Source organism: Microtus ochrogaster, unplaced genomic scaffold (assembly GCF_000317375.1).
Source record: "Microtus ochrogaster isolate Prairie Vole_2 unplaced genomic scaffold, MicOch1.0 UNK9, whole genome shotgun sequence".
Lineage (NCBI taxonomy): Eukaryota > Metazoa > Chordata > Mammalia > Rodentia > Cricetidae > Microtus > Microtus ochrogaster.
Window position 1 is genome coordinate 6,158,465 of NW_004949107.1, and position 25,751 is coordinate 6,184,215.

Consider the following 25,751-nt stretch of genomic DNA (forward strand, 5'->3'; position numbering starts at 1 on the left):
GGGGGGGGAGGGTAGAGATCTGAGATTCGTCTTTTAGCTATGACGAATAAAGGACAGAATCTCTTTGGCTCTTCACGAGCAGGGTCTCCATCCCCAATGACTATACACGCAACACATTCAGGAAAGCACCAGGCCCCCCAAAATAAAGCAGTAGACACAAAAAGAAACCAGGAAAAGTCACCCGAGCGGTGTTTTCATCCCCCATCATCCCCTATTATCTCGGCAGGGTACCCCGGAAGGCCACACTGACACAGAGTGTGGACTAAGAGCATCTTAGGTAATCTGCCGAACACAGCACGGCTAGAATCGCTTTTCAGGTGCTGAATTGAAGATGGACCTTTTGGGGAGAGAGGGTGTTCTGCTTTTGGTTTTGTTTTCTGTTTTTCAAGACAGAGTCTCTCTTTGTAACCAGGAGCTTGCTCTGTAGACCAGGCTGGCCTCCAACTCACAGAGATCCACCTGCCTCTGCCTCCCGAGTGCTGGAATTAAAGGAGGGCGCCACCACTGCCCAGCAGAGATTTACTTTTGATAATCCCTTCTCTCCAGGTTCTTCACTGTCATTTTTCTACTGACCGGAGTGTGTTATGGTTTGAGATAGCACGGCAGAACCGGATGTAAGAGATAGATGCTTGCTTAGGTGTGAAATTAGCAATTTCATGTTAAACGCCAAGCTAACGAATGCACTCTGTAAACTGCTGCCAAGTAGCGCAGACTAGCCTTTCATAAGGGGACGCCCAGTGTGAATCCACACTGCTCCTGCGGCTTTCCATGCTCAGGGAGTGTGAATTCACTCCTGGAACTGACACTCCTGGCTGCAGAAAACTGTTGGGAACTGCAGAAAGCTCAAACTGTCTGGGCCATGGATCTTCCAGCTCACTAGGAGCCTCTGTTGTTAGCACTTACAGGTGCCCTAGTCGTTTGCCCCGCTCCCACCCCACCCCGGCTTCTTTAGCTCCTTAGGTTCACGTCCAGTTTTTGTTCCTTTGACTTCCTTGATGACTCTTGACCATTATGGGCCACAGCACACAGCAACAAAGAAAAGGGAAAGAAAAACTGGACTGGGGAATGGCACACTGCCTGGTACCCCAGCCTTGTGCATGGCACACTGCCTGGTACCCCAGCCTTGTGCATGGCACACTGCCTGGTACCCCAACCTTGTACATGATACACTGCCTGATACCCCAGCCTTGTGCGTGGCACACTCCCTGGTACCTCAGCTTTGTACATGATACACTGCCTGGTACCCCAGCCTTATGCATGGCACATTGCCTGGTGGTATCCCTACCTTTGGATACCCAGGAAGTCTGTGGGGCCAAGGCAGCAGGCCCTGTGCAAGAGAATGTGCTAGCAGGTACAGTGCCTCTGAAGCTCTGGCTTCTCTATACCCCAAAGGTTTGGGTCAGATCAGTATAGAAGTGTGAGCATGCTCAACAGCACTGTCTGTTAGGCAAGGTACTGGAGGGCTTCCCTAACTGACACTAGCAACGCCATTTCTCTTGTGAAGCAAACAGTCTCTGTTCAGAAAGGACCCGGACCCCTTCACAGAGCCTGCCTGTGGGTGCCTGAGAGGAGAGCTACTGCCCTCCCAGACTTACAAACCCTTCCGGAAATGGCATCTCTGCAACTAAACCTTTTTCCACAATAGGCTAACCAACCATCCACACAGTGTCTGTTTAAATCATTAATCTGGAGACCCCGTTTCTTTTGCATTTAAGCTCCAGAGCAAATGCTCTACCTTGGGTAACTTGTACAAAGCAGAAAACCATGTAACCATCGTACATCCAACCACATGAATCTCTTTTCTCACCCATCAAGTTCAGAAATTTTTTTAAAGACCAGGGTAATCATCTTTTATAAATTCTTAAGTAATTGATGCTTAAGATGAACACTTGAAAAAGCAACGCCAGTGGACGATGACCAGCACCTTCGGCTTCTTGGCACATTTGCCTTTGCCATAGTATCTTACTGATTAATTTTCCAGAACTCACTAGGCATACATCATTAACATACACGTATATGGGCAATTTGGTGAAATCTAAGCATCTTTCTAAATCAGTGGGCATGGCATAGGGGTGTGATTAAGACGAAGACAAAGTGATCATACCTGGCTCCCAGAGAGGCTGGTGTTTGGGCTCAGAGGGCGTCTGGGAAGTGGACTGCAGAGTCTGGGACCCAGCAAATCCCCCTCTAGGTCTGGGGGAGTGGTGAAGGGGCTGGAAGGAAGTGAACCTCATGTTTAACGTGATGGAGAGATAAAGAAGCCATGTGATCAGATAAGGCCTGGCCATGGGGTGTGCTGGGGAGGATTTATGGCGGTATGAAATTGGCTCCATTCCTGCAGGAAGAGGGGGCGGGCAGAGGGTCACAGATGGCAGGCGGAACCTCTTCCTCTGTAGGTGTGCCTGCAGCGCCATCCATCCTGGGTTTTATGACCCTGTCTGCTGCTGAGGCCGGTGGTCTCAGATGCTGTCTCCTCAGGTGCCCGACAGCTGGCAGGGCCCACGTTCTGCAAACTTACTCTTCAGTGGGCAGGAGTGCTGTGGTTTAGAGACCCACCTTAGTGATTAAAGCCAGCCTTCCAGCCAAAACAGTGCGCTACAACTTCCCAAGTTGCTGCAGCGCTGACACGTGGCCTTTATTGCTGGCAGCAGGGTGGATTCGGTCTTCCTTTTGTAAAGAAAATGAAACTCAAAGAAAGGGCCTCAGCAACCAGGGAGGTCTGCCAGTGCTGACCAGCCTTGCCCGGGAGCACACATCCTCTACAGGACTAGGAGCAGCTGTCTCAGCTTCCTACAGTTCTTTGTTTACGTCTGTAACGTGGCCTGCTCCAAATCTGAATAGAGTGGCGTGGCCGTGGAATCCTGCCATAGATGGTTACCTGCCTCTTTCTCATTCTGAGTGCCTGTAGGAAACTAGTCAGCATGTTGGGATCGTAGGTTTTTTTTTTCCTTTTTCTTCTAAGAAACCACATTTGAATGGAAAGGTCCCCAGTCCGGCCAGTTTGGCACAGTGTCATTGGTACTGGCACTGGCTGCCTGGGCTCTTCAACTCACATGCTTACCTGGCCTCATTCAGTTGATATTGGGGCCACATCCAAAGTTTAAAAGTCTCCACCGGCACACACTGCAAGCATGCCAGTTTCGGGAGCTTTTGTTTTTGTTTTGTTTCCTTTTTTCTTTTTGACAATGGTAGCATGATTTGAAGGTGTGTCTAAAGCTACCAGTAGCATGTTTTTGCGTGTGAAAACTTTTTAAATGAACCTGTCCCCCAGCTTCCTGCTGCACACTCGTAAATAAACCTCACACCTGCCAGTGTCTGATTAGTTTTACAAAGCAGGGAAGGAGAGAGGGCAGGGAGTTTTCCTCTATACCAGGCAGAATGAAGTGCTTGAGGAACTTCTGTGGGCCACAGGTAGGAAATGATTGATTGGCTTGGGGCCATATAGGTGGATAGCAAACGTCACCACATGCTCTGGTCTGGTTTTAAGCCCCTACCACCCCACCCCCACCCCCATGGAGAAGATCTGTGCCTGGGGAAGGCACTTGTTAGGAATGGTCAAGTTGGAAGGACAGAGGCCTTAGAGTACAAGCAAAGGCCACAGTCAACACCACTGTAGCCTAGGAGCCAAGGGGTGGGATGTTTGGTTTGTTTGTTTTTTTTTTTTTATCTCTAATAAATGTGTACTTAGGTGGAGTTAGTGGCCCTAACACAGTGTAGATCTCTCCTTTTCACGTCTGTTTAATTCCCTCAAATGAGGGACACACAATTGAAACTCAGAAAGTAAAAATTACTCTTTAGCCATGGTGTGGAGAGCTTCAGTGCCCACCCCAGCCATTTCCTGAGGCATTGAGTTCATCGTGCCCTTGTAGACTATTTGACAAAGTGTATTGTGTGCTAGAATTATGACTCCCAGGAATTCCTGTTGTTTCTGGGATTAATGGCATTCGGGGGAGAAAATGTGGGTGTTCTCTGGAATTGCTTACATACATATAACCAAAAGATACAGCATCTAATTGGATGTCAGTGTGGCAATTTCTCAGAAAATTAGGAAATAACCTTCCTCAAGACCCAGTAATACCACTTTGGGGTATATATCCAAAGGATGCTCAATCATGCCACAAGGACACATTGCTCAACTATGTTCATAGTAGCTTTGTTTGTCATAGCCAGAACCTGGAAACAACCTAAATGCCCCTCGACCAAAGAATGGATAAGGAAAATATGGTATATTTACACAATGGAGTACTACACAACAGAAAAAAATAACACCTTGAATTTTGCAGGAAAATGGATGGAGCTAGAAAACATTATTTTGAGTGAGGTAACCCAGATCTAGAAAGACAAATATCACATGTACTCACTCATAAGTGGTTTTAAAACATAAAGCAAAAAAAAAACCAGCCTGCAAACACGGTCCCAGAGAACTTACACAACACTATGGACACTAAGAGAGACTTACATAGCTCTAATCTACATGGGAAGTAGAAAGTCTAAAAAGACAAGATTTCCTGAGTAAATTGGGAGCATGGGGACCTTGGGGATGGGTTGAGGGGGGAAGTGAGAGGCAGGGAGGGGAGCAGAGAAAAATGTAGAGCTCAATAAATATCAATTAAAAAAAAACAAAACAAAAAGACATGGCATCTAGTAGAAGGAAGGATGGTGGTGGTGGTGATGATGGTAATGGTAATGATGATGACGATTGTTACTACCACTGCTACTCATTTATTTGGGGGACATGTCATGACACATGTATGGAGAGCAGGACAACTTGGGGGGATCTGCTCTCTCCTTCACTTTGTGGATCCTGGATATGGTAGTTTGTCAGGCTTGGTGACAAGTGCCTCTGCCTGCTGAGCCACCTCACCGGCCCACCCCTCTGAGTTCTCAAGCGCAGCCTTATTAAATCCTGAGGTGAGCAAGACTCTAGGACTAGAGGTGCAGGTGTGACCTGTGCCGTCTGCGTGCACATCTTCAAAGGGTGACCTCTGGCGCTTCGTTCTGCTTTCCTCTTGCTGGCACTGGTAACTCCTGCCTGTATCCCCAGCCCATTGAAAGGGTCCTGGCTAGGATGATGTGATACCTCATTGCCTTGCTTTTAGGCCAGAGAATCACAAGTTCAACCTAGGGAGACGCTACCTCAAAATAAAAATCATAGAAAGGACTAACGGGTGACCGAGATCACTCAGAGGTGAAGAAGGCGACTGGCCACCAAGCCTGACAACCTTGAGTTTGACCCCGTGGATCCACCGGGTGGAAGGTGAGAACCAACTCCCACAGGTTGTCCTCAGACCTTCACGTGTTCACCGTGGTATGTGGCGCGCGCGCACACATGTAATTAAATGAAAAAGGAGTGGATATAGCTCAGTAGCCAAGAAGTTGTCTTTCATACACAGAGCTACTCTCTACAAAAATCTATGATCATAGCTTGGCTAAGCTATTGTGGTTTGTAAGCAAATGAGTATTGATACAGGGACTTGGGTAGTTTCAATTTTTTAAAATACCTATTCATACTACGTTGTCAGTCCATCGATCCTGCACCCTGTTGATGGGCTCTGTACCATTGTAAGCCCTAGGGATTAGTGGTGAACGAACATGGCAAGGTCTCCACCCTCACTGAGTTTTATCCTGGTCGGCAAATAGGTTTCAGGGCCAGCAGTGGGAAGAGATTTGGGGGAGGTGGGAGTGGGGGGGGGCTGCTTTTACAGATGCCAAGAAAGTGTTCTCTAGTGGAGTATGCTGTGCAGGGACCCAGGTGAGATAGAACATACGTGATTATGTGTGGAGAGAATGGTGAGATGTGAGATGGGAAGAAATGGTAACCGTGAGACCCTCAAGCAGGAATGTGGAGGGCCTGCAAGGAGGCCCTTGGGATGGGAGCGGCGTTCAGGAAGTCAGGAGGATATGGCAGGGTTTGAGCTCTTAGTACACATGATGCAATCTGGCTGACCTTTCTGTTTTCGGGGACCACGGACAAGCATGGACATAGGATGCCAGTCAGGGTACCACTACAGTAGCCTCAGGTTATGGGATGACCAGTAGGGTCAGCATAGAGACTGGGGTAAGAACCCAAAAGCGTAGGAAGACCTTGGGAAGGAAAACACGTATTGCTTGAGATGGCTTAGACACCTCAGCAGAGACATGTCATCACCCACTGTTGTCACTGGTCTGGGTCTTGGCAGGTAGGAGGCTGGGCAGAAGTGTGAAGACGGGCATTGTTGGCATAGAGCAATGTTGAGGTGGAGGAATGGGGTGTGGATCAGCCAGTGTGACTGGAGAGGTTGTGCAGACATGACAGGCATGGGGGTAGGGCTCAGTTGGCTGGGTTGGTTTTCCCAACAAAACAAGGGCATCCATCACCTTGGAGCCAGGAGGCAGCAGGCTCTCTGAAGTCATTTAGGCAGAGGGCAGATGTAGCAGAACGTAGCCCCGCTTACAGTCAGTGGCTGTGGCTTAGAATAAGCCCTGTGAGCAAAGTGCAGTGGGGTTTCCCTGTGACTGAATGCAGCGGCCTGAGAGAGCCCAGTGGAGAGGAGTAGAAAGCAGGGCGGGAAGAGGTAGTCAGCAGGAGACCCCTGGCCCTAGTGTGTGTGTGGGGGGAACTGTGAAAGCAGGAAGTCATGGTTGGACAGTAGGGTTGTTGGCGATGGCTCACACCTGCATGTAATTGAGGCTATGGAAACAGGAGAATCAGCCTCATCTGCAACCTAGGCTTCATGAGACTATCCGAAAGGAAAAAAATAAATGAGATTTGGAGGTGGTACCCAACCAGGGGTTGACTTGGTGCTCTGGACATAGATAGCCGTGGTTGAATGCAAAGGCATTGGAAGGGAGAGAGTTCCAGAAGCAAGATACAGCGGTGTCGGGAAATCCCTCGGGGACATGAGTGGCACAACTAGGGGGTGTGCAGAGGGAGAGGCAGTTTGCCTGGCTGGTAAAGTCTTCCTGGAATTGGGGTTGGGGTGTGGAACCCAGAGTTGAAGAAAACTCAGCAGGTAGAGAATGGCTTAGCGGCACGCGCACACACACACACACACACACACACACACACACACACACACGTCTAGGGCAAGGGCGCGTTAGCCTGAGAGAGCTGCCACAGGCGCCTTCCCTGAGTCTAGGTGAAGAGCGCAGAAGGGACTTTTGTGTGGGACAGGACGTGGGAAGAAATTAAATCACAGTAGCAGATCACAGGAAGTTTGGGTGAGAGGGGAGCAGAGGCATGGGAGACAGGCTGTCTCTGAGACTGTGGCGTTTGTCCCAGAGTGCTGAGGTGAGACACAGTCCTGTCATTCTGTTACTGCTTCCCTCAGCTCCGTACAGGGCCTGACATAGAAGATGGCAGTGTGTGTTCTCATGGGCAAGACAAACAAATGAATTATATGCAAAGAAAGAAAATAATCAAGCCAGAATTATTTATCCTCAAACCAACAATGAAAAGAAGCATGAGTTGGTCTTTGGAAGAAAGGGGATCTTTGGCCATAGTACAGTAGAGCTTAGGCAGATTCATATATTTCGACCGAGAAGATGGAAATCACAAGCAAAGGCTACAGGGCTGTGGGGTGAATTGAAGCCTTCCCGCCTATGGAAATGGTGCATGGGACGGGGACTTTGTAATTTAGAAGTGAATTTTGATATTGCTTGCTAAATAGAATTCCCAACGTCATAACATGTTAAAGGTTCGTCATTTCTTGTAAACTAGGTTTAAAAGATTAAAGTTGTAACATCCTTTTAAGTTAATAGGCTTGGCGTTTCAGCCCAGACGTCAAATTCTGGAGATCAGTTTATTCATTCTGTTCATGTGCAGCACCTGGAAACTGGAGGACATAATTCCCGTGTGGTCTTCAAAGACTCGTAAGGAAGATTTGTTAATCAGTGGGTGTCTCTTCTAAGATGCACTGTGGTATTACGATACATGCCGTTTTTCCTAAATGTCAAGACGGACTCCCATTCTGGGTTATATTGTCAACCATATTTCTGCGACAAGTCGAGAGAAGTGTCTTGCCCTGGGAAGTGTGTTCTGCAGCTACTAGACTGTTGTCATGCCCCTTCTTGTTGTCGTTTTAGTGACAGCTATATTGTGCGTGTCAAGGCTGTGGTTATGACCAGAGATGACTCCAGCGGGGGATGGTTCCCACAGGAAGGAGGCGGGATCAGTCGCGTTGGGGTGTGTAAGGTGATGCACCCTGAAGGCAATGGACGAAGCGGCTTTCTCATCCATGGTGAACGACAGAAAGACAAACTGGTAATGACAGACCCACATCGCGGGCGTTAAAATTGCAATGACTGGTTTCTGTACATATAATCCTCCCTTTCCAGTGCTGTCTCTTGGCCGCACACCATATAGAGCGCATGCCACAAGGGTATTCGACCATCTTGTCTGCATCTTTGATTGATCAAGGTGTGCAGTTATGACAGGTATTAGAATCAAAAGCATGTTCTTTGTCATTACAAGTCGTGTAACAGTAAACTGGAATCAGGGTTTTCCATGGGAGATTTAGGTGGGAGAAGGTAACGCGGGAGACAGCATCACCTAGCATTGGTTCCTTCTAAATAAATATTTGTCTGAAAGAAACCAGAGCTTAGGGGCTTGGGGACATGGCCTGGAGTATATGAGCGTTTGCTGTGCAAGCATGAAGACCTCCTGAGTTTGGATCCCTGTAGCCACATAAAAACACGCTGGCCTGTACCCCCAGCACTGTGGGAGACAGAGACAGAGGATCCCCACGTCTTTCTGACCCCAGCCTTAGCTCCAGGTTCAGTGAGGCACCCGAAGCAGAGGAATAGGTGGCAGGTGGGAAAGCAGGGCCCCTGACGTCCTCCTCTCGCCTCCGCTCACTAAAGTGCACACACACCACACCAACACATAACAGCCTTTATTTTGTAATATTAGCAAAGCAGCTTTGGGATAAGAAAATCACACACAGTAACATGGCACTTCTATAAGTAATTGCACATGCTTAGAAAAATGCATGGGAGGCAGAGGCAGGTGGATCTCTGTGAGTTCGAGGCCAGCTTGGTCTACAAGAGCTAGTTCTAGGACAGGCTCCAAAGCTACAGGGAAACCTTGTGTCAAAAAGACAAAACAAAACAAAATGCATGGGAAAGTGAGTCTTACCCCAAGGATGCAATAGCATGCAGTGTCATGGAGGAACCTGGACGACCAGTTACACGACGGTCTCTGATAGGGAGGAAGATAGACCGTCTGAGCCCAGTTGATTCTTTGGAGGGTGGGTACTGCCAGAGCTTGTGCTCTAGGGCCCCATGCGTGCCAAGCATGTGCTTTACCACTGAACTACGTCCCCAGTCCATGCTAGTCTCCCTCGCCTTCCTGCCTACTCTCTTGGCCAGGATTGAACCCAGAGCCTTGCGCAGGGTGGGCAAGCACTTCTGTGCCGGGTGCCGGGTGTCCCCGATTCTAAGTCTCCTTTAGACTGACTACGCTCAGCATAGTCTGCTTTCCACTGTCGTTGGAAGTAGAGATTCAGAACCTACAGTAACTGAAAGTGTGATGCATTGGGTAAGGTCTCCCAGAGGAAATGCTCGTGGCTCCACGCTAAGTTGGTGCTGCATTTGAGAGCTGGACAGGTTTTATGTATGAAGTGTGTAGATAGGCTCTTTCTTTTTTACCCCCCCAACCACTTCTTATGGTTGAAGAAAATTACCAAATAGATAAGAGAGAATAGCTTGTAAATATCACTGATACATTAACTGGAATGCCACTGTACACTTTATTTCTTCCTAAAAATTCTCCCAGTGTAGGCAGTGTGACCACACTATAAAGAAAACGAAGTGGCCAGATTTGGTGGTGCACACCTTTAATCCTAGCACTTGGGAGGCTGAGGCAGGTGGGCAGATTTCTCTTTAAGTTCAAGGCCAGCCTGATTTACAACACAGCCAGCTCCAGACCAGCCTACACAGTGAGAGAGACCCTGTCTCTCTGTCTGTCTGTCTCTGTCTCTGTCTCTCTCTCTGTCTCTCTGTCTCTCTCTCTCTCTCTCACACACACACACACACACACACACAGAGAAGAAAAATAAATAAGATTTTAGAAAAAAAGTGGCTTGGCTACCATGTGCCTGGCACGTGCGTGCCCCCAGCTAAGCCCAAGGTTAGCCCACTAGTTAGCTGATGCTCAGGGAATGATTTCGTGTTCTTGGGGACCATATTTGGTACAGCATTACACAGACCCCCCCCAAATTGAAGCAGCATCATGGCGCACAGCTGTGCGTGTTTTCTTTTTCACACGCCTTTTGTCGGTGTGTGAAGAGCTGTGCGTCATCTCACTTCCTTGTCGCTGACATTCTTCAAGGGCTTTCCTGTTCTGCTCACACACTAGTGTGGCATTCCGCTATTAGGCCATCGCCTTAGTGTCCCCCTCATCACCATAGTATCGTGAAGACACATTTAACTGCGTTTTTCCACATTCCACGGTTTCTGATTTTAAAGAAATAATTAGAAGCCGTGCAGTGGTAGCTCATGTCTTTAATCCCAGACTTGGGAAGTAGAAGAAGGTGGACGGACACGTTGAGCTCTGAGTTCAAGGCCAGCCTGGTCTACAAGGTGAATTCCAGTACATCCAGGGCTACACAGATACACAGAGAAACCCTATCTTGAAAAAACAAAACAAACATCAACGAGAGAGAGAGAGAGAGAGAGAGAGAGAGAGAGAGAGAGAGAGAGAGAGAGAGAATATAGGAATTTGGGGCCTGATTTTCATGACCTTTAGTGTATAGCTGTTACTGTGTGAGATTTTCCTTTAACCTTTGAGGTCATAGGTTTTAAATAGCTCTCATTTCAATAAAATAATAGTAGTCTCCGTTGATTTCTTATGAATGACCTCATAGGGTTTCCTACTTGCTAAAAAGCTGTCGCTTGCCAGCCAGATGGCCCAGCGTCTGAGGGCTCAGGCAGCCAAGCCTAACGGTGAGTTCAGTCCGTGGGACCCACATAGTAAGAGAGCACAGAATCCTGTGGGCTGCCCTCTGACCTCCACGCATGCCCGCGCACACGTGCACACACAAAAATAAGTGTTTTTAGTCCTTTGCGTGACTGAGTTACCTGCCAGTGTCCTTTGCGTGTCTATCTCCTGGAACTTTCCTTCTGTGTGTTCTGCCCTGGTGTTATGAGGTGTTCATCTTTACCTGCCTTGTTTAGATTTTAAAAATGTGTTTCTTTTCTTTTTTCCCTTTCATCGGCATTCTTGTTCTGCAGAATTTCAATAGAGATTCTTTGATTTGCATCCTCCCTTTCTAGTCTGTTATCAGACTGTCTTCGTGTGAAGGGTTCTGGATACTTAGGGCTATTTCTCCTGGGTTTCTTCTGGATTGTCAACCTAGAATTGTCTCCATTTCTGGCTTTTTGAGATAGGCTCTCCTATAGCCCAAACTGGCTTTGTAGCCAGGGATGACCTTGAACTCCTAATCTTCCTGTCTACTACTCCCAACTTCCAGGATTACAGGCCTGTACCACCACACCCAGGTTTAAAATAGCCCAAGTTGAGACGGTCTAACCCATCCCCTTCCTTTCAAACTGCATTTTGAACTTGAGTCTTCCCAGTGACTTATACATAGTAACTACAAATGTTTTCCTTTCTGTCCAAGGACCTGACATGAATAACCTCTGTTGTATTCATGCCACATCCAAAAGGGGGAAGAGACTGTCTCCATGTTATAATACACTGCATTGCTTCCCTGGGTTCCGGATGATGCCATCCTCCAGGTCTTCCTTTTCCCCACCACCGTTTTCCCCATCTCTCCCTACCTCCTCCTGCTCCCTGCACTCTGTCGACACTTCGCACCTGGTGGCATTCTGTCCCACATCCGTCCACCTGCTGTGCTTTATTTTCCTAACCCCCACTTTGCCTGCTTCGCTCTGGGAAATCTGGATTCCGGCTCCCACTCCTACAACATTTGCAGCTTCAGTGGCATCTCTTTGATCTCCCTGCTCTGTGAGGCAATGGAGCCCCTGAGGCTCTGAAGGAGCTCTGAAAGGGGGTGGGTCGTTGAAGGAAGCCCCTTTAACCTTGAGGGGGAATGTGAGGTGGTGGTTGGCCGAGCCTGAGTTGGAGGCCTCGTTCCCTGTAATCAGCTGGGCACGAAGTGCTTTTTTCATAGGAGTGTATGGGGATTTGTTCCAAGGTTCTAGAAGTCAACATTGTATGTGTGTGTTTGCGCGCGTATGTGTGTACACGTGCATGTGCGTGTGTTTTACTTCTGTATTGGAGTCTGTGAGTTTAACTGACATTGCTTCTACATTTACCCATTTATAAGTTGTCAGAGAATTTTTGATAATTGGCTGCTGAGAAATTGTATGCAAACTGAAGCTTTGCGGCCTAGACTGGCCTGAAACTCAACAGTATAGTCCAGACTGACCTCCAACATGTTCAGTTTTTATCACCCTTGCTCTACCTCCTAAATGCTGGGATTAAGAAGAAAGTGTGTTGGGACTCAGGTCTGTGCCCCCAAATCTGTCCCCCTTTCTTATAATTGTAGATATTCTTCCTAGATTGTATATCAGAACGTAACTGGTAACATTTTCTTTTTTTTTTCTTTTTCTTTTTTTTTTTTGTGGGGTGGGGTGGTTTTGGAGACAGGATTTCTCTGTGTAGCCCCGGCTGTCCTAGAGATCTGCCTGGTGGGCTTGGTTTTTAAGACAGGGATTCAGGTAGTCCAGGCTGGCCCCAGTTCTTGAATGACCTTGCACTTCTGATCCTCCTGCTCTGTCTCCCAATAGTACAGGCATGTGTTTATGTGCCCGGTTTATCCGATGCTGGGGACCCAGGGCATCCTGGACAATAGGAAGGCCTCCTTCAAACCAAGCTGCACCCCTAGCCCACCATTGTTTCTCATGCTTCCTTCCGTGGAAACTGCTGTTTAATCCTTCATCTTGCACGAATGTCTTACTCGGGCCTGATTCTGTGGTTGTCTGGAGAAGAGAACGTGTGTTTGTTGGATCGGGCCAGTCTTCAGGATGACGTCACATTTCATCCAGCAGTATACAAAGAGATTTCTTTTTTGCTTTATGTCCTTTGTGGCTAGGAAGGCCCAGGGATTGAGTTAGAGCCCCAGCCCGTCTTTGAGACAAGCTCTCATCACACAGTCCTCACTGGCCTTGAACTTGGCAGCTACTATGCCTCTGCCTCCCTGGAGCTAGATCACAGCCCTATGCTATCATACCCGCTCCACACCCCCTTATGTCTCCCCCACTCGCCTGTCAATTATTTCATGACACTGTGTGTGCATACATTCCACAGTGTATATTTCATAGTCGGAAGGCAGGGCTAGAGAGATGGGCTCAGCAGTTAAGAGCACTTCCTGTTCTTACAGAGGACCCGGGTTCAATTCCCAGCACTCACGTGGCAGCTCACAACTGTCCGTGACTCCAGTTCCAGTGAATCTTGGTACTTTTGCACTATCATACATGTGGACAAAACACTGATGCACATATAAATACGTAAAATCTCTTTCTTAAAAAAGTAGGTCAGAGGACAGATGGTTTATCAGAGAGGACCTGGGTTCAATTCCCAAAACCCACATGGCAATGCATCACCATCTGTAACTGCAGCCCCAGACGATCTGACATTCTCTTCTGGCCCCCACAGACTCCAGACATTCCCATGGTACGCAGGCTTACATGCGGCAAAACATCCATACATATAAAGCAAAATAATAATTGGGGGAAAAAGTGTTTAATTATCGGTTACTGTCCAAAACTCTGATTTTTTTAACTTGTAAGTTCAGATTTTATTATTAGGAGTGGGAGTGTCCAGTTATTTCCTTCGAGACAGCGAACTCAGTTTGCTCGTTTTCAAGAAAATCTCTGCCAAATACCCAATTAGCTATACCTGGTCTCTTGGTTGATCTTTTAATAAAATGATGATTCCCAGAGAGCAATCTGTGCTGATGGCAATGGCACATGCCTGAAGTCCCAGCACTTGAGACGTGGAGGCAGGGAGATCGGGAGTTTGAGGTCAGGTTCAGCTGTTCATCACATCCAAGGCCATCCCGGGCTACACGAGAGACCCAATCCTAAAATGGAGGGGAAAGGGAAGAAGTTAATTCAGCCTACAAAGGAGCCCGCTGCACAGAAGAGACAGTCGTACCAGCCAGTACGGCGACAGTCACCCTGCTTCCTTGTTCAGAAGAGGGCAGGCTTGGGAACCCGCTCTATTCTGACCCTGTATCTGTCTGTGTAAGCCGGGCTTTCTTCATCACTGGTACCTACCAAAGCAGTGTGTTCCCACCAAAGGCTGAGTATAAAGAAGCTGGTGTGAGAATCCAGTTGTGTCTGCTTTGGATCATGCTGTGAAGTATTAAGGACGTTCCTGAGTAACCTGAGCGGACTTCGTGCTTGGTGAAGGCTTTAAGTCACACACCACTGCCGCACTGCGGGTTTCGTGCTACTGTGCTGCAGTTATATTGTCCTCCCTTTCCCGCAGAAAGGTCCACACAGAGGAAGATGGCAGAAGTGCTAGGGTGGTGCTCTCCCACTTGGGACTACAGGAAAGGGGATGGAGATTAAGGAGGTACTCAGAAGCCCACAGATCAGATTTGGGGAACTATTTATGTGTAACAGCATAGATGGTAGTGTTGTTTGTGAGAGGGGCCATGTATATGGTCTGTGGTTAAATGAATCCATGTCTGTATAGGAGAACATCACACAGTCATTGAACAGAATCGTTAACTCCTGTCTCTTGAATGAATGTTGGAGGTGTCTGTTTAACTTCCGTTCTCGTGTTCTCTCTCTCTCTCTCTCTCTCTCTCTCTCTCTCTCTCTCTCTCTCTCTCTCTCTCTTTCTGCTAGAAATCAAATCCAGGACCTTAGGCATGTTAAGCACATGATCTTCCACTAGGTTGCATACATGAATACACACATATTCCCCAAGACATGATTTTTTTTTCATTTTTATGTTATGTTTATGAATGTTTTGCTGTTTGCTTGTATGTGTACTGCATGTGTGCCTAGTACCCACAGAGGTCAGAAGAGGTTGTTTGATCCCATAGAACTGGAGTTACGGATGGTTAAGAGCCACCTTGTGGGTGCTGGGGACTGAATCTGGGTCCTCTGCAAGGGCAGCAATTGTTCTTAATAGCTGAGCCATCATCTCTCCAGCCCCACAAGGCATCATTTTAAGGAAAACAAAAGAGCCATTGCAGAAGCAATTTATAGGAATGGTTCTGCTGAAACACAGTTCATATGTAAAGAAGGAACAAGGGCCAGGTCTGTGCTCTCCACGACCTTGGGAAACAAATCTGGGGTTACTGGAGTGGGAGAGGAACATGGCCGGGGCAGGGGCTCAGTTGGTAGGGGACTAGCGTGCACACAGTCGTGGGTTCCGTCCCCAGCTTGGTTTGAGACACAGCCTGTAATCCCAGCATGCAGGAGGATTTAGAAGGTCATCTTCAAATACTTGGAGAGTTCAAAGCTACCGAAAAGAAACGGTTAGACAATGATAGCCAGAGACTAATTTTTTTTTTTTCATTCTAAAAATACGGGAAAATTGAGTCTCTTTGTTTTAGCAAAGAAAAAAATTAATAACTTGGGGCTTTGAATTGAAGCCTTTGGATTCTAAAATGGGTGACATTTGTTAGTTAAAGCCTTGATTATTCGGACTTCCCCAGTTTGGAACGAAGCTGGGCTGGCATTTAGTCATTGGGCTATTCTTAGGGGAAAATGACCATGATAAGCAATTTAATCATAAATAGAATTATAAGGAGCTGTCCTCTTCAATACAATGTTATAAAATTAACATTCAGTGTTGCTTTTAATATGCCAATTATACTATTGTTATTAATTTAGAAAACATTTAGTAAGCAGTATTTTATTTCTTACTGCTTTGACATATTCTTGAAATTTGTACTATTCTTTAGTTTTGATTTACCCTAATTTAGGTAAACCTTTATTCTCTTGCCCTTCATTTAGGCTAGATTGACAAGCTTACATGGTGTTAATGGCGGGACTTTGCAAAACACGGTCAAGGCTGTGAAAACCCTGTAGAGTCGCTTTGGTGTTTGTAATAAAGCTGTTGAATAGTTTGGGATTTTTATTAATGAGAATATGAAGTTGATATTTGCTGGATTGCAAAGCTTCTAAGACATGAAATAAACTGTGTCTGTCATCAAGAGCGCTGATTAGAAGGGGAGTTAAGCTATAGTGCATCTTGCCATCTAAGATTAATTAGGTGAGAAACTATTAGAGAATATTGAATCCGGAACAGAATTAATTGTGAATGGAGCGAGTAGAATCTGGGAAGTCCTGGGGAGTCATGTGACCCCGTTCAGTTCCTCGGTGTTTTCAGAACACAGTCTTGTTCTTGCTCATAAGATGGTGTTTTCAGTCTTAGGGAAACAGGACCAGGTTCTGTGTAAAGATGAAAAGCCATTCCTTAGGCTCGGTCGTTAGGAGCACAGAGAGCGTTCATAATCCTAATGTACAGTTAGTAGTAACGCCACCAGCTTAGAACTGCAGCAGCTGACTGGGAGGCCATACACACAGGAAGTGGACCCGGTGACTGACAGCGTAGGGGGACAGAGAAACAACGCAGAGATAGCCACAGGAGTTCTGAGCCAGAGCGAGTGAGCAGACCAGGGTTGACAGTGCCGGATGTGAAGAAGCTGGGAGAGATTTAGTCATGTTCAGTTTGTTGAATCCACAGACACAGACCTGTCCGGACCAGGAGGGAAGGCAGGCGACAACAGGACAGAAGCCCCAACACTGAGGGGCCGGGAGAAGGAGGAGTGGGGTGCAGGAAGACAGGACAGTGAGATTTAACTGAGCCCGTGTGCAGGGAACAGCAGAGATTGGTGGTCAGTGGGAATCATCTGTTTCTTCCACCTGGAGAGGTACACACATGAAGACCGGGGGCCGCTGTCCTTCCGTTAGTGGCCATCAGTGATGGTTCTCGGTTAAGCTTGCAACAGACACCGCCATGACTGTCCCACGAGTAACCAGCCTGTGTTTCAATCCTTCAGGTGGTACTGGAATGCTATGTCAGAAAGGACTTGGTCTACACCAAAGCCAATCCGACGTTTCATCATTGGAAAGTTGACAATAGGAAGTTTGGCCTTACTTTCCAAAGCCCTGCGGATGCACGAGCCTTTGACAGGGGCGTGAGAAAAGCCATTGAAGACCTTATAGAAGGTACCGGATTTGTCACTGCACCCTTAGAGGGACTGTGGAGTGTTCCGGGTTCTTTTTCATTCCCACAGTCTGCCATCTTATATACGTGGCTTGTTTGTAGGAAGTTTCCCTGTGGGTTTGTGGTTCCCCCATTTCACCAATGCCGGCCATCGAAAGGGATGTGCCTGCTCTTGAGATTGTTTACTGTTTCATGTCAGTAGTTAGTGTATAACACAAAGGGGTCCCTTAGAAGAACGTGAGCTGGGGTGGGACAGATGGCTCAGCAGTTGAGGGCAGTGGCAGCTCTTGCAGAGGACCCAGGTTAGATTTCCAACCCTCCCAGCGCCTAAAACTTGGCTAATGGCCACCAGTAGCCCAAGTTCCAACGAAGCCAACGCCTTCTTCTGGCCTCTACAGACACTGCACATGCGTGGTCTGCATATTTACATGCGTGCAAAGCACCCATACATCTAATTTTTGTTTTTTATTTTAAAACAAACTAAGCCAGCTGGACGTATACCTTTAATCCCAGTACTTGGGAGGCAGAGGCAAGTAGGTCTCTGTTAGTTCAAGACCTTAATCCCAGCACTCAGGAGGCAGAGGCAAGCAGATATCTATGAGTTCAAGGCCAGCCTGGTCTACAGAGCGGGTTCTAAGACTGGCTCCTTAGCTACTGAGAAACCCTGTCTCAAAAAAAAAAAAAAAAAAATGGAAGGGAAGGGAAGAAAAGAAAGAAACTAAGCCAGGTATTTAATTTGAAACATAAAAGGCTGGAACTCTGCACAGAAAGAATAAGTTACAAATTACTTCTCTTGTGTGCAAATGCACATAAACAATAGGATTCCTTTTTTTTTATTTATAGAACAATAGGATTCTTACACTATTTCAAGTTAATAGAATTTAAAACTATATCATGTGCTGGTTGTTGTGGCACTCACCTTTAACCCCAGCACTCGGGAGGCAGACGCAGGAGGATCTTTTTAAATTTGAGGACAGCCTGGTCTACATAACAAGTTCCCACTGATAGCCAGGACTGTATAGAGAGACTCTGCCCCACCCCCCAAAAAAATGAAAAGAAAAGTGTAAAGTGGGGGCCCCCAGACGGCTCAGTGATTAAAGCCCTTGAAGTGAAAGCCTGACAACCCAAATCCTGTCCCTGGAACCTGCAGGGGGCAGAGGAGGGGACCCCATCCCTAGAACTTACTATTTAAAGAAAGTGCGTTTGAAAGATATTTACAGTCATCAACAGCCTTCAGAGATTGAGAATAGCAATGAATAATTTTATACAGGAGAAATATTTTAAGATATCTTATTACTGAATTTATGACAGTGGTGAGAAGATGGTGAAATGGCCTGGAGAGACGGCCCAGTGGTTGAGAGCACAGGCTGCTCTTCACGTTACCAGGGTTCGATTCCCAGCACCCACATGATAGTTCACAGCCTATAACTCGTTTTAGGAGATCCCCTTCTGGCTTCCTGGGACACCAAATGCACAATTAGTATACGAACGTGCAGGCAAAAATACTCCATAGACATAAAAAAAAAAAAAGTAAGTTCTAAGACGATAGTGAAACGCTCTCGTCATCAAATGGCAATTCAACCTGTTTTTAACTGTTAGGGGGCTGAACGGTGAATTTGCTACAAATCGAAAGGGTTGTTTCTGCTGGGGTGCAGGCAGCGCACGACCACAGCCTTGAGGGGCCTTCGGCCATAAGCATTCAAATTCTCCACTCTGCACAGTTTAGTCACAAGTCAGTGTTTAAGGTACTGGGACCCTGAGGCGTGGTGACACCAAAGTCAGGATTGAAAGAAATGATTACCAAAATGATTATTTCATTTGCTTAAGAGATGAGATTTGAACTAGGGAGATGGTTCAGTGGGTAACGTTGCTTCCTGCCAAGCCAGACAACCTGAGTTTGGTTCCTGGCACCCACATGGTGGAGGGAAATGACCAGTTTCCAGAAATATTCCCTCTCTCTCTCTCTCTCTCTCTCTCTCTCTCTCTCTCTCTCTCTCTCTCTCTCTCGTCTGTCTGTCTCTCTCTCTCACGCACGCACACACACACACACACACACACCACTTTATATATGTATAAAGACTTGAGTTTCTCTTCAGGTATATCTATTGAATTGACCACCACATTCCTGGCTCCTGTTCATGGGAGACGTGGGGTTGCTTCACTGTTTGCAGCTAGATAAAGAAGTGAACAAGAAAGTTGAACTTGAACCACCAGGCCATCTCATGATGGGATTAGCTGGATTTTCTAACAGAAGCCTCAGTTTTGACCTGGAAAAAGCAATGCCAAGTCCTGGGGTTCTGACAGCACGTGCCTGCTAACAACACAGCTCCCATAGTATGGCCAGGGAGTGCAGGGTCTGAGTTCAGAAGGAGAGGCGGGGATTGGGGCTTCTTCAGCAGGAGGTGAGGAGATCAGGGCAGTGAAAGCCCCCCTTTTTCTGAGGCTGAGTAGGTCTAGCTGAGAGAGCTTTGGCGTTTCCCTTCCTTTGGTACAAAAGTTAAAGTAATGGGAACCACAGCAGGCAAAATTAATTTGGGGAGCATCATGGCTAGAGTCAAGGGGAATGATTTAAAATACTGAATCCCCGTGTGATTATACGCTAGGGTCGGTGTCCTGACAGAGTGGAAGATACTTTAAGATAACACTTTTTTTTTCAGGATAGGGATTATTAGTGATGATAATTCAGTGGTAGAGTTTGCCCGTGGTGTCCATGGGGCCCCAGGGTCAGTCCCTACTAATGCTAAAATAAAGAGAGGAAGAAATACACCATATGCTTTTAAAGACCGGGGATGAGACTCGGTGGTAGATGTGACCTGCCTACCATGCATAAGGTTCTGAGTTCAGTCTTCAGCACTAAAGGAAGGAAAACAAGACATACACTAGCCACCACACTTTACACTTTTTAAATGATTGAAGTCAGTTATCCACAACTGATTTGATTGATTTGATTGCGTTCTTGTCTTTTAGGCTCCACCACCTCATCTTCCACTATTCACAACGAGGCCGAGCTGGGAGATGATGACGTTTTTACAGTGAGTTTCCTTTCTCCTTTGTTTCCCCGCATTAGATGACCTTCAGAGACGTTGCCCACTAAGGACACTATGCAACGAGGCATTTGAAGTTGCTCTGTGGCTGCTGTCATAGAAAACTCTGTCATTTCAGTTTGTCACATTCTGGTCTTGACCCCTGCTCATCCTTGTAGTGATACAGCCCTCCGCGCAGCCCACACCCCCAGATCTTCAAAGTTCAGTTCTAAGGGCTCCTGGCACATCAGGGGACCAGCTGCTCTGGTTTGCCCAGGACAGTCCTGGGCAGACCAGGACAGTTGATCATCTCCTTGTAGGCTTCTTTGAACACACTGGTGCCAAAGGAAAGCCAAAAGGACACCCCCACCCCCACTGCCATCCCCACTGCCACCGCCACCACCACTCCCCGCGAGTGATTCTGCTTCCGACATGAGACACGTGATATTGAGTAAGAAGGAAAGGGCTTAGGTGTGGACGCTACTTCAGTTAATGGGATGTAACTGGGACATAATGACTGCTCAGCGTCCTTCTCCCTGGAAATCCTTTGCTTCTGAAAAATCAGTTACCGTGCAGTTGCTTGCCCAGCCACTGCTTGGAGCAGCGAGTGGAGGTCAAGCAGCATTGTCAAGCCGAGCACCTTGACCCACAATGAGAAGAGCATTGTTGTGACACCTCAAAGCTAATCTTGGTACTATACTTTCTGGTTCTGGTGACTCCATTTCCTGGTGTTTGTTTGTTTCTTTTATGAAAATGTAAAGAACAGCATGGTGACTGTGTATGACACCAAGACTCGGCAGACTTACTAGTTGTGTTCCTGCGACTTCCCTAGTGTCCTGGCAAATGTGACTTAAAGATGACAGGGTTATTCCGGCACAGTGTGTGGTTGTCACAGGCCATTCTGGTGGGGAAGTCATTACAGCAGGGGCTTGAGGCAGCAGGTCCTATTGTATCTGCCGTCAACCTTGAATGCTGCTGCTTGCCTAGCTGTCATCAGTGCAGGACCCCAGCCAGGAAGTGGTGCTGCCCACCTCTTGGGTGGATCCTCCCGTCTCATTACCCGAATCAAGATAATGCTTCCCAGGCCGAGCCAGGGGCTCACCTAGTCTAAATACTACTAGGTATAGTTTCTTACTAGAGCCTGTCAGTTTGACAGTCAATATATTGCTTTTAAATTGTTGCTTATTATTATTGTGTTAGTATGTGTGCATGGTGTGTGTGTGTGTGTGTGTGTGTGTGTGCGCACGCGCGCGTGTGTGAGGGCATGTGTGCCACAGTGTTCTACGCGTGGTCTGTTCTCTCCCAGTCCCTTTATGTGGAGTCTGAGGGATCAAACTTGGGTCTCTAGGCTTCTATGGCAAGCATTCTCTGGCAATTACCTCACAGGCCAACAGTGAGTTGGCCATAAGAGTGCCAGTGTGTCTTCATACACACACACACACACACACACACACACACACACACACACACACACACTTTTTTACTGATCAAGTTGAGTATAAATTTCCCCAATTTTCTTTTGTATTGCTTGGTTGATTTTTGTGTCTATGTTTGTCTGTGTGTACGTGGGCACATGCGTGTATACTACATGTATTTGGGTATGGACTCTAGAAGGGGGGATCCTATCACCTGGAGCTGTAATTAGAGTGTTAGTGATACGGAATGCTGAGAACCACACCCCCTTTCTCTGGAAGAGCAGCAAGTACTCGTACCCACTGAACCGTTCCTCCAGCCCACCTCACAATGCTTTTATCGTGCATCCCTTTTAATAATAAGTATCACAGAGTCCTTTTAGGTAGCCAGTCTATTCTGATGCTCTAATAATAGACACATGTTGTTTACATCTGTGCAAAACCCTAGACTGTGTAGCACCTACACCGAACCACAGAAAACTGAGAGTCGGGATAATGTGTGGGTATAGGTTCATTGATTTTGTAATTGGGTTTTTGTTTTGTTTGAGAAAGGGTTTTGCTGTATAGCCCTGACTGACCTGGAACTTGCTTTGTAGACTAGGCTGGCCTTGAACTCACATAGATTCATCTGTCTTTGCCTTCCTAGTGCTGAGATTGATTAAGGGCACCAGCACACTTGGAAGGTTTATTGATTTTTAACAAATACACAGCCTGGTGGGCAACATTGCTAATAGAAGAACTGCAGAGTGGGAGGCAAAAAATGTATAGGTGCTCTCAGTTCCTTTAGCTCAGTTTTGTTGGTTTGTAAACCTAAAATAAAATAAGGAATGAAGTTAGAAGGAAGGTATTTAAATATAATAAGGCCTCCTCCATGGAGCACTAAAATTCAGACCATTGTCTAATATCTCCTTTATAAATTACCCAGTTGCCCCCAGACTGCCTTTTGTAAGTTGTTTTTTGTTTGTTTGTTTGTTTTTAATTTCACATTTTAAAATATGGGGAGTAATTGAATAAATTCATATCTCTGCACTAACAGTTTGTGCAGAGTGTGCAGTGTGTGAGCCCAGGCACCAACGATCACAGAACCAATGGCGGAGCTTGCAGAACTGAGTTTGACCCATGGGAAACCTGAGAATGGGCAGAAGGTGGGCAGTGAAAGGTAGTCCTGTCTACATGTAAGGCAGGAGGTTATGGGGGAGTTGGGGGCGGTGTCTAAACAGGACTTCACTGACATCTGCACAGGATTTTGGAAAGAGATCTCATCGAGGGAGCTCGGGGACGAAGGCTGGAGGGGGAGTGGGAACTGTGGAGCATCATGGTCCGGATGCTGCAGATACATTGTGTAGTGAGACCGTCAGGAAGTGAGCTCGGTTGTCTTCCCTTAGAGCGGCTGGTGCTGCGGCTGAACAGGCTTCCTCCAGTGCTCCAGGCAGACCCTCTCAGCAGCTGGCATGTGCTTACAGCTGTTCTTTTGTCACGTTTGGGGAGACAGACAACAGCGGGGAGGTTAAAGGTGGCTTCCTGTGATCCAGAGCACAACCGGAATCGGCAGCTGCTTCCCAGCTACCTGCCAGCAAGGATTTATAGACTAAGACAGGGCGGAAACCCGAATCCTCTAGCTTTCGCCGTGCCCTGGGAAAAGACGCTCGTGACAGACTGCGTTCTGCGTAGAGCCGGTGTTTCTGCGTAGAGCCGGTGTATAGGGTCACTGGCCTGTTTACAAACACAAGCCTATTTATAATGGTACCTCCCTTCCCCAGGAAAGGCCCAGATTTATTTCCAGGCTGTTGGCTGTGGGAAAATGGGCACGTGGTGGGGGGCTGACATGCCAGATTCCTGTTCATTGACCAGCTCTCTGTAACTTAGACATTCTGCCCCAAGACAGTAAAGGAGTGTGAGCCAAGGAAACGAGCCGCTACGTCCCAGCCTGAGCCGGACACTTCCCAAGTGGGTACAGTGTTCTCAAACGTTTTCTGGAAGACAGATGTTTAGAAGTTGGAATTTCTATCAGAAAGGGTGTAAATGCTGCTAGGCGTCCCCTCTTCTGAGTCTTGAGAAGTGCCATGGTTTTTGGAGGCAGCCGCTGGCATTTGGAGCCCTCGGCACTGTAACCGGCGCTGTAACCGGCTCTGTCAAGTGCTTGTTTTCCGTGTCTGCCATTGGGGCCAGAGATTTCCCTAGTTCTCAGGATTCCTTGGCACTTGAGGGACATAGGACGCTCCAGACACTGTGTGGGTGCTTATGAACACACACATTGCTGAACTTCGCCCTGGGGACACCAGTAGGAGTGTGTCCCCCAAGGGTTTGCGTGTTGCAGCTTCGCCCCCAGTGTGGCAGTGTTGATAGTGGGTGAGGACACTGCCTCAGAAGAGAGTAATGCTGTTCTTGTAAGACCCTGGCCAGTATCCAGAGTCCTTAGCCTGTCCCCTTCCTAGCCTTTCCCTCTGCCCCTTTGCCCTGTGGCTTCTGGGCCCTCACCAGAGCCTGCCCGGTACCAGCACCGTGAAGTCGAACCTCTAGAACTGTGGAGTTGAAGAGGCCTTTCTATTGCAGACGGCCTCTGCTATTGTTTTAGTAATGGAAAGTAGACAAGTTCGAGTACTAAACCTAGACAAAGGGACACCCACCTAGCTGCCCTGTAGAGCCAGCCATACAGCCTTGTGGGCTCACAAAGCAGTGGCTGTCTCTGCCCCAACACTTTCTCAACTGTCCCAGCGATCTCTCGGAGTCACCTTGTCAGCGAGAAACCAGACGGTCTTCCTGTGGAAAGATACCTGCCAGTGTACATTGTATCATTGGCCAACATTGCCCACCTCTCTCCCTGGCTCCTACTCCTCCTGAGCCTGTCCCCTGTTTCATTATCCAAGCCCGTGCATGTCCATGTCTTCCCTGTCAGAGGCCCCACCAGAAGTTCTTGACTAGCGACTGCTCTGTGTGAGTTTTTGTTGTTTATTCTACTTCTCGTATTGTTCTTTTACTGCATGCGTGCATGTTTGTGTGTGGTCAGAGACGATTTGTGGAGTCAGTTGTCTCCCATGTGGGTTCCAGGGATCCAGCCGTGGGGCAGCAAGAACCTTCATACGCTGAGGCATGTTAAGAACATACAACAAAGGGGCTGGAGACATAGCCCGTGAGCAGCATGCTCACCAGCTGTGTGAGGGCCTGGGTTCTATCTGCAACCATGCCAGACAACAAAGAGACCAACATTTGGGGATGGGGACTTTCTGGCATTGCTAAAAGTAGACTTCTTTTCTCTTGTCCCTTCAGGGTTTTCTTTCTTGTCCCTTCCGTCTTTCCCTTCAGAGTTGTGTTCGGCTGGCTCTGCCGAAGTCAGTTTTTGTTGCACTGGCTACTGGCCAGTCTTGAGGAATCCTGTGTAAAGCTTGGGCTACTGATACTTTAGCTCCATGGACCCCGCTTAGCTGGTTTGCTCTCCAGCTGACTTCCTCCTGGACCCCCGCAGCTCAGGGCTCAGAGGAAAAGGGGTTTGGAGCCAGCAAAGAAGAGGTGGGTATTGGTGAGGAGACAGGAGACCCTCCCGGACATGGGAGCCATCTTAGCAAATCTTTCCAAGCTCTTGTTGGGAAGATTTGGCCTGTTAGAGAAAGGAGGGTGTGAGGGAGCGTGTAGTAGGAGGCCGCTTGTTCGTCCCAGCCACCCAGAACCAAAATAATCACACTGAAACTGTATTATTTAAATCACTGCTTGGCCCGTTAGCTCTAGTTTCTTATTGGCTAACTCTTACGTATTAATTTAACCCATCTCTATTAATCTGTGCATCACCATGAGGTTGTGGCCTACCAGCAAAGTTTTAGCACTTCTGTCTCCAGCAGCTGCTCCACGGCTTCTCTGACTCCGCCCTCTTTCTCCCAGCATACACCCTAGCTTTTCCCACCTAGTTCTGTTCTGCCCTACCATAGGCTCAAAGCAGTTCTTTATTCATTAACCAATAAAAGCAACACATAGAAGAACCTCCCACACCAGGAGCAGAGATGAGGGAGAGGTGAGGCTAAGAAGAGGGCCCTGCCTTGCAGCCATCAGACAACTCTTCTCCCCATCCTTCCCCGTCTCTGGGTTTAAAGAAATTGGAGCTGGGCGGTGGTGGCGCACGCCTTTAATCCCAGCACTCGGGAGGCAGAGGCAGGCAGATCTCTGTGAGTTCAAGACCAGCCTGGTCTA

The 25,751-nt window shown here is 47.5% G+C and overlaps 1 protein-coding gene across 1 annotated transcript in view; it reads left to right on the plus strand.

The window, feature by feature from the left end:
- Positions 1-25,751, plus strand: part of Spred2 (sprouty related EVH1 domain containing 2) — a 107,292-nt gene that overhangs the window by 66,426 nt on the left and 15,115 nt on the right. Inside the window, exons 2-4 of the mRNA XM_005366481.3 lie at positions 8,065-8,242; positions 16,971-17,139; positions 20,105-20,169. Coding sequence (XP_005366538.2) covers positions 8,065-8,242; positions 16,971-17,139; positions 20,105-20,169 — 412 coding nt within the window. The remainder of the gene's footprint in view (positions 1-8,064; positions 8,243-16,970; positions 17,140-20,104; positions 20,170-25,751) is intronic.